This window comes from Malaclemys terrapin, chromosome 6 (assembly GCF_027887155.1).
Source record: "Malaclemys terrapin pileata isolate rMalTer1 chromosome 6, rMalTer1.hap1, whole genome shotgun sequence".
NCBI classification, from domain to species: Eukaryota; Metazoa; Chordata; order Testudines; family Emydidae; genus Malaclemys; species Malaclemys terrapin.
The window spans coordinates 8,296,565-8,308,609 of record NC_071510.1 but is presented as its reverse complement, the minus strand read 5'-3'; the positions used below and the strand labels follow the sequence as shown (position 1 = coordinate 8,308,609).

Sequence of the window (12,045 nt, the reverse complement as noted above, 5' to 3'; positions counted from 1 at the left end):
TTAATCTTGTGTCAACAAAAGGGATGAGTTTGAAAATACGGTACAAGATTTTTCAAGCTGAGTGTAACTACCTAAAGCAATTGTGTGAACCGAACTTTGAAAATCTGGACCATTGTTAAAATTATCCACAAGGGAAAAACACAAGGTTAAAAGAAAACCTCAAATACCATCAAGTGTGCTAACAAATAAAGACAAAAGCAGCTAAACATTTTTAAGAAGCTGGCGCAAGAGATATGGTGTAGGATAAAATACAACCAAACAGCAATGTCTAAGTTGCAGAGAAAAATTGGAAACTAGCTAAATACTCAGGTGATCAACTATCAAACACCATGATCTGCAATACAGAAAAGAGAGCGATTATTTTTCAGAAATTCAGGAAAGAAGCCAGTAGTGCAGCATCAGAAAACAGTAGCCATAACAATGACACATTAGGTAAGTTCATGGAGGATAGGTCCATCAATGGCTTTTAGCTAAGATGCTCAGGGATGTAACCCCATCTGCTGGGTGTCCCTAGCCTCTGACGGCCAGAAGCTGGGAGTGAACGACAGAGGATGGATCGCTCAATATTTGCCTGTTCTGTTCATTCCCTCTGAAGCACCTGGCGCTGGCCACTGTTGGTAGACAGGACACTAGGCTAGATGGACCATTGATCTGACCCTCTATGGCCGTTCTCGTGTTATGCGGAGCACTAGGTATGCTTGGACACTTGAACTGTAAAATGCTCAATCAAGTAGTGTCTGGAGAACGAGTGAAACAAAGCAAGTTTGCTCTTTGCAGAAACCCCTTTCACCATTTGTAACAAGAAAATGTTAACCAACACACACAGACTCATCCAGGGTGTATCAGAAATTACCAATTATATTTGTCACAGACATAAATTCTAGTTATAGATCTCTGGTACTCACAAATTATACTTAGAATACAGAATTTCAATCAGTGCAAAATGTACAGTCAAAATTACACACAAAACCATATTGCAAAATATATACAGAATTATTCTAAGAACATAATCTGAGGACAAACTGATGTTTAAATATAAAAGAAAAGTCCACCTTTTTTTTTTTAGTTACTACATTTTAGGAACATTAATTCATAGAGACAGATTACCAGCACAGTGGTCTGCAAGGCAGAAAACTAGAAACTAGTTATAGCATGAAAACCCTTTTTTAAGATCAAACCACAAGTAAAGATGTGTGATATGCTTTATTAGTTTGAGGCACACAACACAAATAGAATTCAACCACATTAATAGCTACACTGTCAACAAACTGTTTCGAAGAATTATCAGGTAGAAGCACAAAGAATCAGCACTGCACACTAGCCGAACTATTCAATGGTCAGTTTAGCTTAGCTTGTCGGTGTAATCCACGTGGCCCAACATGTGACAACATTCACAAGAAATGCCGTAAGACATCATGAAGTACCTTGTTTTTAAAAAACGTGTTCAACTTATTTAAAGAGCTAGTCCTGTGAAATCGGCTGCTTGGACTAGGTGGAAATGGAAAATAACACAATTACTCAGGTAATGATAATTTACCACATAATGGAACTTTTGCGTACAGGAGGATAATCAAACTTTTCTATGGCTAACAAAAAAATCTGTGCTTCTCTGATTTTGATATCAAGCTATCAGATCCTGCCTCCCGCCCCCGCCCTTCATCTCAATCTACAGCTTCACCAAGGTAGCTTACTGTTTGTCTCTCAGCCATTTCCAATTTAAAATTTTCTCTTTGCACTTTTGAAAAGCGGAAACGAGCCAACTACTTCTATGACACAGACCTCGCAGGATTTTGCTTTCAAGGAGTTAGGTTTAGGTTTTCCAAGCACCTGTATTTGCTCACTTTTAATACTGACTAATTTCTTAGGCACCTCTTGCTACTCCCTATTTGGCAAATTTAAAAGCATAAAGGGAGGAGAGCAATCAGCAGAGCGGCATTTGCCCGATCCAGGATTCTGCATCCCTTACTGGTGTATATTTGGCCCAAGAGACAGCTGCCTTTGGACGCACAGGATGGCTCCATGGCACATTCGCTTTAGGCAGACAGGGTAATAACCAAAATTGTCACAATTTTGTGCCCAAATGAGGAATTTTTGTCCTTTCATCTGTAGGAATTCAGAGATGGAAAGTTAAGCCTCTTAAACAGGTGTTTATATTGTGAATTGCTACAAGAGAAGCGTAAAAGGTCAAGGTGATTAGCACAATATGGCATAAATTGAAGATAAATGAAGCCACATCTTCTGAGAATAAGTGTTCTCTTAATAGATAAGCTAAGTGCATTATATCTGAAACAGGTTACAAAGGTGTTGCTAAACACAGAACAGAACTAACAGTGAAAGGATCATTTCACTGCCCTATAAAGAAAAAATGCTTATCTGCTTTGAAATACATTTTTAAATCATGATATACACTTGTTTCAAGAACTCAGACCAACTTTTTCAACACCACTTAATTGTTTATAAAACCATTTTATACATTATCAAAAATAAACTGATCCTTTCGGAAGAAATGTTCAATCTAATACTTTTATCAGCACAGAGTCGGTTCTATCAGTTCATAGCAGAAAAGTGAAAATCCACGCTTACAGATTTCCGAAAGGTTACTTACGAGCCCAAACTAAAAAGGCAACGATTCCACTCCTGGGCACGGGAAGTAAAAACAACAGTTCCAAAATGTAAAACAGTGCACTGTGTCAAAAGCGAACCAGAGTGCATACAATCAATAGTCACCAATCTGTAAACATTGGAACTGCTGGTCTAATCATACATTTAGAAACCATTTTAAGAAGTTGTGTTCAAACCACTGCATTCCATGTAATGCCTTTACATTGGTCAGTGCAAATGCACAGAGAGGTCAAAGACGTGAAGGCCTTTTCAGTTGGACTTCTTATCACACATCCCGTGTGTCAAATTAACTACCTGTTAACATTATAAATAAATTTAAAATGAATCTCATGCATTATAAAAATTAGTCTATTAAACCTAATTCATAGAATAGCAGCCAATTTATAATGGTTTAAAGTTTAAATGAACTTTCAGTCAGTTAGATATAAATATGTATTGCAAAAACGTTACAATCTCCTCTCCTTCCCTAATGGGGCACTAAACGAGAGTACAATAATTTCACTGAAATGGATGCTAGGGAATGTTACAATTACAAGAATAACTAGCATTTTAAATGGCATTCTACAGACTTCTTTGTATTTTAACCTGAAAGTGCATCTTAAGTCTGCAAAAAGGTTTTCCTTATTTACACTACAAACACAAAAAGGCAGTTCTGCCATACACTAAACAACGTCTCTTCTGCATTTACTTGTTAAGTGCAAAATGTCTGGAAAATAATGGAAACCCACACAATCTGGGATCTAGGTTTGAAAACGAGCCCAAGTTCCCAATCTGAATCTGAGCCAGGTCAGTAGTAACTGAAGATCTTTGCATTTCGTGGCTGTTGAAGGACGTACGTGGAAATGAATGGGTGGTCTCAGACCCGCTGCTAGTGGACAAGCGTTCAGATCAAACCGCACCATCAGAATTGGCACTAGTTAGTCATCAGTTTCAGCAGAAGGGCTGAGAACAAAGGACATGAAGGTGGCGCCAGCGGAGGATGGCAGAGGCACACAGTCACTGTGGTGGCGGTGGGAAAGCAGCCTGTGTTGTAGATTGAAAAAACGTCTATTTCCACGTCGCAATACTGCACTTTTCAAAGAAATATTCAGCCGAACGATAAACAGACTGCACAAAATACACAAAGTACCAGGCAATGCTATGGTACGTTTTAAAGCATTTGCACTGCTATAGCTTTATCGTTGTTAAACCTTACAATTTTCAACAATTTACCCCAGGTATATACATTTGCTACAATGGTTTAATTTTGTTTGACATTTGGCAATGTTTAGCAATGACTGTACTTACACAACAATAGGCTGGGCGACTGGGTAAACAACATACATGCATAAACACATCCATCCAAACGTTCATCCAATAGTTAGGATCTGGATTGAGTAGATAAGGTACTCTTAAAAAATGCCACTTACACAATAAGCTTGTATAGGATATGAAGGAAATAAATATCCATTCATAAGAGTTTCATTCATTATTTACAGTCTTGTGACTACTAAGAGGTTTTCCTAGATTTTTATTAAATGTATTACAGAGGAAGAGTTGTGGTTTAGTTTAATATCCAGGGCCTGATTAAAATCTACAGGAAGATATACAGAGGTAAAGCTAAAATATATGCTGATGCTGAATTCTAAACTCATTGCTGGATTTTATAACCAGTGAATCTTGTTGAAAAAAACAGGTTCCTTAGATCCATGAGGTTTGTGTTGGGAATCTTGATGACAGTGTCTCTCACGGACCGGCAAGAAGGGGCTCAGACCACTTGTGTGTTATCAATAAGGATCAGAAGCAAATGACATCAGAACCTAGTCACCCAGCTAAATCCACACGAGGATATACTGTGACCAGATGTTCAACTCGCCCAGACGACTTAATCGTTTTTTGGCAAAATGAGTCACTGAGTTCACGAAGATCAACTTAGATTAAGCATCACTAAGTAGAAGCTTACACTACCCTAAACCAAACCATAAGTGTCGGAATAACATTGAGGGAATAAGTTACAACCATAAAAGCCAGAAATTGTGAAGTTATGGCTAAAACTCAGAGCAGACATTTTGTCCTTACCCTGTACTATTCAATAACATACGTATCTAGGACTGTATATCTTAAACATGCATTGGATCTGGGTTGGAAAGCTGAGATACTGAATAGCACTTTTAGTGACCCCCTTCTCCTCCCCTACTGACAAGGGCTGGAAAGCCAGGAGATAGCGGCCAAATGCAACGTTCCAAGCAGGAAGCGGACAGGCAATACAAGTGTGCCCTGAGGCTGTAATCAGACAGGGGCCTACAGCACAGTATACGTCTCCCTATGAGCCCACAAGGACCACCCATAAGCATGGCCCAGCCTCCCCAGGATTCAGCCTCCCTCCCAATATCGTTTCTGAGCTCTCTGCGCCACGTTTTCTAAACCACTCTAGCTCCAAATTTGTTAATGCTATTTTAAGCACTGGCCGAGGGACCACGGTAAGTTTATATAATTATCACGTTTTACAGCATTCTCCACTCAGAGCTGATAATGGTATGAACCATGCATTAGACCGTCAAAATGTAATTATATTGCATTATCTCACTGGATTTACATAAAACCTAATTATCAGCTGTTACACATGTTTAACGTAACTTATAAGCAACGCCACCTTTCTGCAGGGAAGCCTCCGAGTAATTAATATGAATGCAAAGACTGTACGTGATTAACCCTATCCCCACCCACAGCAGGTGTAATTTTGATAAAAACAAAACTATAGCGCTACAATTCCCTAAGCATCTGAGCCTTTTTAAATACCTGAAATTGAAACAGCTTAAAAATAGTTCCTCCAGAGAATTCGTCTCCGTTTTTCAATTGGTTTGCTTATTCTGTGTATATTCACTTTTCCATCCCACTTGCCCAAAAATCTGTTGCGTCTTGAAAACATACAGAAGATATTTCAGAACCAGACTAAGAGACAGAAAGGCCATAAACATTAAGCTTTAAAAAATTGTATCTATTTTCATTTCCAACGTGCCAATCACCAAACTGTCTAGATACCACATACATCAGACTTCATTTCTGCACGAGCAAGGGTCCGAAGCTTCCCACCACTTCTTCTATCCCTATCAGTGTCCTCTCTGGTGGCTGCCTGCCAGGAAAGCACTATTGCACCAGACTATGGGAGGTATGCACAAAGAGATGGATCTTGCACTGTGCTCTAAGTGTGGAAAGAGTCTGGCATTTATACCAATTAGATGGCAAGCAATTCCACAGCCAAAACGTCTTCCACTTAAAATATGCTGTCCAAAGAGTTTCACCTTCGGGATTGTGAACCACACTATTTCAGATAACAGCCACGGCAATGGGGCAGGGGGGGAGAGAGACAGGACTGAGCACATTACGATCTGTGAAGGTCAGGACTAGCAGCATGAAACAGATCCGGAGTGTCAATTGGAGCCAGCGTAGGAATGGCGCACTGGTGAGATGGGCTCTCTGGTGAGGTCCGTGGAGGAGAGAGACTTCCGTTTCTGCATGCTCTTTGCAGTCACCTCAGATAGAGTCTGCAGATGACAAAAACATTCATCTCCATGGCTAGGCCGCATCAGAGAGAACAGAATCAATCTCTTAACTACGTAAAGTTTAAAAGCAGCTTTCCTGGCCACTGTTGTGCCTTGGATACCCATGAGCAGTGATGTATTTCCTTAGTCTGTTGACTTCACCCTGCGAGAGCAGACAGCTTGAAATACAATGCTTTCCTCCTCCCACTATCAGCAGAAGTGCCCACACTCAAGCTGCTTGCTTTTCATGCACGTACCAATTTCCAAGCACCGAAGTGGAGCTGATGCTATGTTTGAAGAGGGAAGATGCACATGAAAGATCTGCACCATCAGCATGCAGATATCTCACTCTCAACAGAGATCTTGTTCTGATGTTGAATAAGAGGGGATGGCGTCCTGTAGCGCTCTTACGGTAAGGACACATGGGGAAGAAGAGCAGCTGTCCCATAAGTGAGTAAAAAGCATCTCTTGATGACGGATGGTAGAAACTGTTGTTAGATCAAGCCGCATTTGCACTGAAGTTTCAGCTCCATCCGTGGCAACAAGCTGATTATCAAAGCCGCTGCCACACCTTAGCTACATCCAAAGCATGACTAGAAGGTGTCTATAACACTGGTAGAAAACAACCGCGGCAGGCGTCGACTTGCCACCACTTGCTGAGGAGACCGTGAAAAGGGGATGGCTGGCAAGAACACCGGCACCAATTGCTTGCTAAACAAAGGCTGGGCTTTTTCACGTTTTACGGTCGACAGAATGCCATCCTGGAGGTGGCCCTCACGTGGGACCTGGCTTTGACGGGCCATTCCACAAGCAGCGACGTTAAGAGTCTTTTCAGAGCCTCTGCTTGAGTGACTGAGCCACGCTACCAATGCGGTCACCGTTTTTCTCTGATTTGCTGCCCCCCGAGCAGAGGTGGCTGTCATGTATTTCATCAGTTCTTTCTACAGCCAAGGGTAAGTGCGCCTAGTCACCTGCTAATAGGACTCTGGTTCATGAGGACATAGCTGGGAGCAGTTCCATTGGTCAAGACTTACCAGACACAACACTGAAAGATCTTAGTCCCCTTTCCCTGGGTGGGGTAGGACTGTACAAATTCCTTCCACCACAATGGTTCTACATCTTTTCACATTGCTATTTGAGCCCATTCATTTCCACCTGACTTAGATCACCAGAGAACCATGGTGAGCTGAGAGGGTGCAAAGAGAAGGGGTGTTTAGAAAGGCCCATGCGGGAATGGCTGCGGACAACAGATGTAGTGTTCTACCAGACCTTCAGCACATTAGCCCCGGGGCTGGGCAGCATTCTCAAACACCCTGACCCATCAGTCTGCAGCAGGTGGACAAGCAGTCAGATCACCGTCTGGGAGGATGGTCATGCCCTAGCCTGGGCTTACAACATACACTGGTCCAGCTACATTACAATACAGTCACTATGGCCCAGATCCTCAAATGTATTCAGGCTCCACTTCCAATGAAATCAATGCGCGTTAGGTACCTAAATAGCATTGAGAATCTGGGCCTACCCCCCTTCTCCATGCCCCAAATGCTACGCTACATTGGCAGCCTGCAAGAAAGAACCGTGGCTAAACAGTTGCGGGAATGCTGTTAGGCCGTTCATTACTTTACTGCTAAATACTCAGTCATCTGAAGCCACAGCATTTTCTACAGCACACGACATACATGTTGCCAGACATACAGTCTTACTGCACACACACTATGCCTCCGAAAAAACTCCAAGAATTAAACTATTGTGTATTTTCGTTAGCCTGCCTCTACGTTCACGTATCGTGGGCTATGTCTACACTCCAAGCCAGGGGCGTGAATCCGCTGCTCGCATACACATCTCACGGTAGCTCAATGAGAGCCAGTGCAGATACAAATAGTGGTGTAGCCATGGCAGCACGGGCAGCAGAGACGAAGCTTAGCTGTGCCGAGCATGTGCCCGCCGATTTCAGGCTGGTTTGTCCGTGGTAAAGTTTAGAGACGCCTCCACTACTACGTATACTCACGCTAGCTTTCATCGAGCTAGCGTAGGCGGGGAATCGCACCCCTTGTAGAGAGGCAGCCTTAGTGAACTGATAGTCAATGAAATAGTCATTTTCAGCAGCTTTTTGCCAGAATTAGTACCCATTCTTCTACTCTCTGGAGCTTGTATGGAAGTCATAGTCAAAATACATTTACACATAGGGCTTTTTTTTTTGAAAATTAATTTGAAACCAGACAGATGAGGACCTGTGGAGGAGTATGGAGTCACCAAAGGTAGAACACCCAGCAGGGGAGAAAAATAAGAGCCCGAGAAGTTTGTTGTCTACATATATTACTGAGGTAAACTTTGCCTCCATTTAGTCAAGAGATAGCTGCTGAACTGTTTGATGTGTTTGATGACTGGAAGAGGCTAGACCATTTCATAACTGTTTAAAACATATTTTTGTCCCCATCCACTTTGTCCAAGTAAACCACCTTGAAACGATACTGTCTTAGCCATTTTGACTTGAGCGTTTCAGCGCCGTTTTTCTCCTCCGTACATGGCGCTCTTCACGTTGGGATCATTATCATTACGGTTATTCATCTCGAGTAACATGGTCTCAAAGAGCGACGCCTCAGATTGTGGTGTTTGGCCTTGCCCAAGAAGGTCACAGCACAACAGCAAAGAGATGCAACTACTACAGTTCTGTTTGTTGGAAGACTGTTGTTCAGGGTTAGTTTAACAGAACCTTGCGATGAGTTGTCTATGGAAGATTATGTAACAAAAAGGCTAGAAATTTCTTAACGAAATGAAAATTTTGCAAAACCAAGTGTGAAGAGCTCCATAGGGTAGATCTGTGTTATCTACTGGTACAAACCAAAAACTTGGCAATGGTTTAGGGAAGGCTACCAAAGGCAAACATTTCGAATGAAATTAGTGGTATATGAGTAGGTGTGCGTCAGCCACCTAATGAGGCACAATCATTTAACAAAATAAGCAGAACACAGTACTATACAATGGAATAAAGGGCAGGCTCGTTCGGAACCCTTCTTTACCAACCCCCTGCACAAAGCTGTTCAGTGCAGGCTCCTTTCATCTACAGTAGCTGGGTTGCTTTTGTTCTGTAAAGGTCCGCTCAATTCAGTGTCCCACTTCAGTGATTGATACACTATCTGTTCTTGTCTCTTTCAAGCTTCCAGTTTTTTTCTGCTTCTGTTTGGATTTTTTCAACATGTGGACCTTAAATAAAACATTTGTAGAGACGGTTAACGAGAGCAACAAAACATCTCTTTATTCAAGCAAATTTAAGAAAGCTATGCTTAGTAATGAATAAAATACACATTAATGCTGCAACAGAAAAGCAATTTAATAGAGATACTATTAACTTAACTCTCACTTGTCTTTTTTTAACCTCTTATAATTATATCACCCAAGATGACTAACAGAGTCAAGAAAAGCCTAATTTTTGGTTTGCTTACTTTGCGCATTTAAGAGCGGTTTCTGTACAGTGACTCCAAATTGCAAAATGTCTCTCTCTCTCTCTCTCGTGCAAGAAGGGAAAAGTTTTTATACACTGGCCCTCTTTACAAAAAGGTTAATAGTTTGAAAAAGACAAGGCGGGTGAGGTAATATCTTTTATTGGAGCAACTTCTGTTGGTGAGAGAGAGACGCTTTCGAGCTACGCAAAGCTCTTTTTTAACCTGAAAAAGAGCTCTGCGTAGCCGCGAATACTTTTCAAATAATCGAGGCACATTCTGCAAACTCCTCTTTTTTTCTCACGACAAAAGCTTGGCATTCGATGAGATTTCTGGAACTCTTTCTGTAGCAACAGATTTCTGCCGTCGTTCTTAAAGGGGTCATTCAAGGAACTTGTGTGTGTGGGAGTCATCAAAGGCACTGACAATGCAAAAGAATCATTTGGCTGCTTCATTGTCAGCAGAAACTTTAACTCCTTGGATGGGAGAAACTTTACTCTCAATCCCCCCAACCCCTCTTCTGCTTCCCCTCCCATTGCGCATACGTCTCATTTCTCCACTTTCTTGCTAGTGGATTCCTTGACCCCTGAACAGGGAGTGCACTGTCCCTCATACACCATGTTCCTGGATTGTCTGAATAACCCTGGTCTTCTGCAACGCAAATAACGTAATTAGAACATGGCTCACTGCTGTCTCATGCGAGGCTAAGCCACATTACAAAACCCCCAGGGGGCTGTTTTCTTAAACATAATCCCCCTCGATACTGTCGTTTTGCTGGTGAAGACAGGCCCTTTAACTAATGTATGTGAATGTCTTTGAATTTCATGGTGTAGATTCCGTAGTGTATATTCATCCAATAGTGCTCACATTATGCTGATTAGCACCTTAAAAATGAAATGCACTAAGAGGATGAGGAACCAGACAATTCACAGGAGATGAGACAAACAAATGGCACGACTTAGACTAAGGAACAAAACCAAAAAGGAGAAAACTTTAACGACAACCATTTACATTTTTCTAATGCAAAAAAGCCAACGGCCGAGGCAGGCTTACCTTCGGTCCTGCAACCGAAATGATCATCTGGCCTGGCGGCTGGATCCAGGGCTCCCCGTCTACTTGAACGGGTGTTGGTTTCAGAAGCGTCACACGGAAGTAAGCTCCTTGGGCTATGCGGATCCCTGATCGCAGACCGCTCTGTACTTGGCCCTATCAGAATATCAGAACTGCCATTATTTTCTAAAACTCTCTAGTATGTATTGGTACAAATAAGCCTTAGAAAAGCAAGGACAGGTGCAGATCATGCTGTGGCTTAAGACTATTGCAGCGCGGGAGTACATCCTGGCCTTTTCCTGTCTGAGCTTTTTACCCCCTAGAAGATTCCAAAATGATGACCTGACATTTTAAAAAGTAACACCCGTGTTAACCTCATGCCGCAGTAAAGCCCTGATCTGGAAAGTGGCTCCAAGCCAACAGACCTCAACTTCGGCTGAGCTCCACTGAACTCAAAGGGTTCACTTCCTGCTGCTGCAAACTTGTCTGTAGGATTGGGGTCTAGATTTATAAAGGAGTCCAAGTAATTGTTATCCTCGGCATACAACATTTATCAGGATTTGTTCACAAATATTTTTATTTTGTTACAAAAGACACCTAAAAGACCCGTAGAAAATATTGAGATTTTAAATTACTTTAAAAATAACAAATTTTAAAAATCATATACAGAATCAAACATATCATAAATTCAAATAAAGTCTAGTTTTTCATCCTGCTAAGTGCTCTGACATCATAGGATTTTGCTATCTTAAGGTAATAAATGCTGCAGGTTATTTAATGCATTATGTTATAATTCCTTTTATCATTTTTTGCCTTATAATTTTATTGAGAAGCTTATGAACAATGTGGAATAAGATTACAAGTGGCACCACACCACATTACATATCTGTAACAAGTTTGGAAGAAAGGGATGTAAAAGCAAACCTCCAATAAATGAGTTTCAAATTGTGAAGCTGGAACAATGGGTGCAGTACCAATTATCCACAGCCTAATAAAGCAACCCAGGAAGCAAAAATGAAGCCATCTCTACCGATTCTAATTTCATTTTTTTTTTTAGTTATCAGCCTTTGAAATACCATTCACCATCCACTTCTATTTTGAAAGAGGGTAAACAAAAGCACCCGACTGACCTAATCTATACCTCTCATTGTTTTGTGCAGCTAACAGCTCTCTAAATTAAACAGTCCCATTCTTTATATGGACGTCTTTCAGGGCTTGATTCAAAGCCCTCTGAAATCACTGGGAGCATTTCCATTTACTTGAACAAGTGGTACAGCAGACCCCTCAATGCCTCTAAAACCTTTTACCATCCAGCTCCAGCCTCCTTCTATATATTGCTGAATTTGAGCACCTGAACAAGGATTTCCAGAGCAGGCTTCAAAAGCTGTCTAAACCCTCTCTCCAACTGCCCT

The 12,045-nt window shown here is 41.5% G+C and overlaps 1 protein-coding gene across 2 annotated transcripts in view; it reads right to left on the bottom strand.

Annotated features, from left to right (window-relative positions):
- Positions 1-833: 833 nt before the first annotated feature.
- Positions 834-12,045, bottom strand: part of DGKQ (diacylglycerol kinase theta) — a 137,717-nt gene continuing 126,505 nt past the window's right edge. For both annotated transcript variants that reach the window (XM_054031845.1, XM_054031847.1), the window contains 2 exons: positions 10,637-10,789; positions 834-9,347 (listed from right to left, as the gene is read on the bottom strand). In XM_054031845.1, the coding sequence (XP_053887820.1) occupies positions 9,249-9,347; positions 10,637-10,789 (252 nt within the window). In that variant the 3' untranslated portion in view covers positions 834-9,248. The remainder of the gene's footprint in view (positions 9,348-10,636; positions 10,790-12,045) is intronic.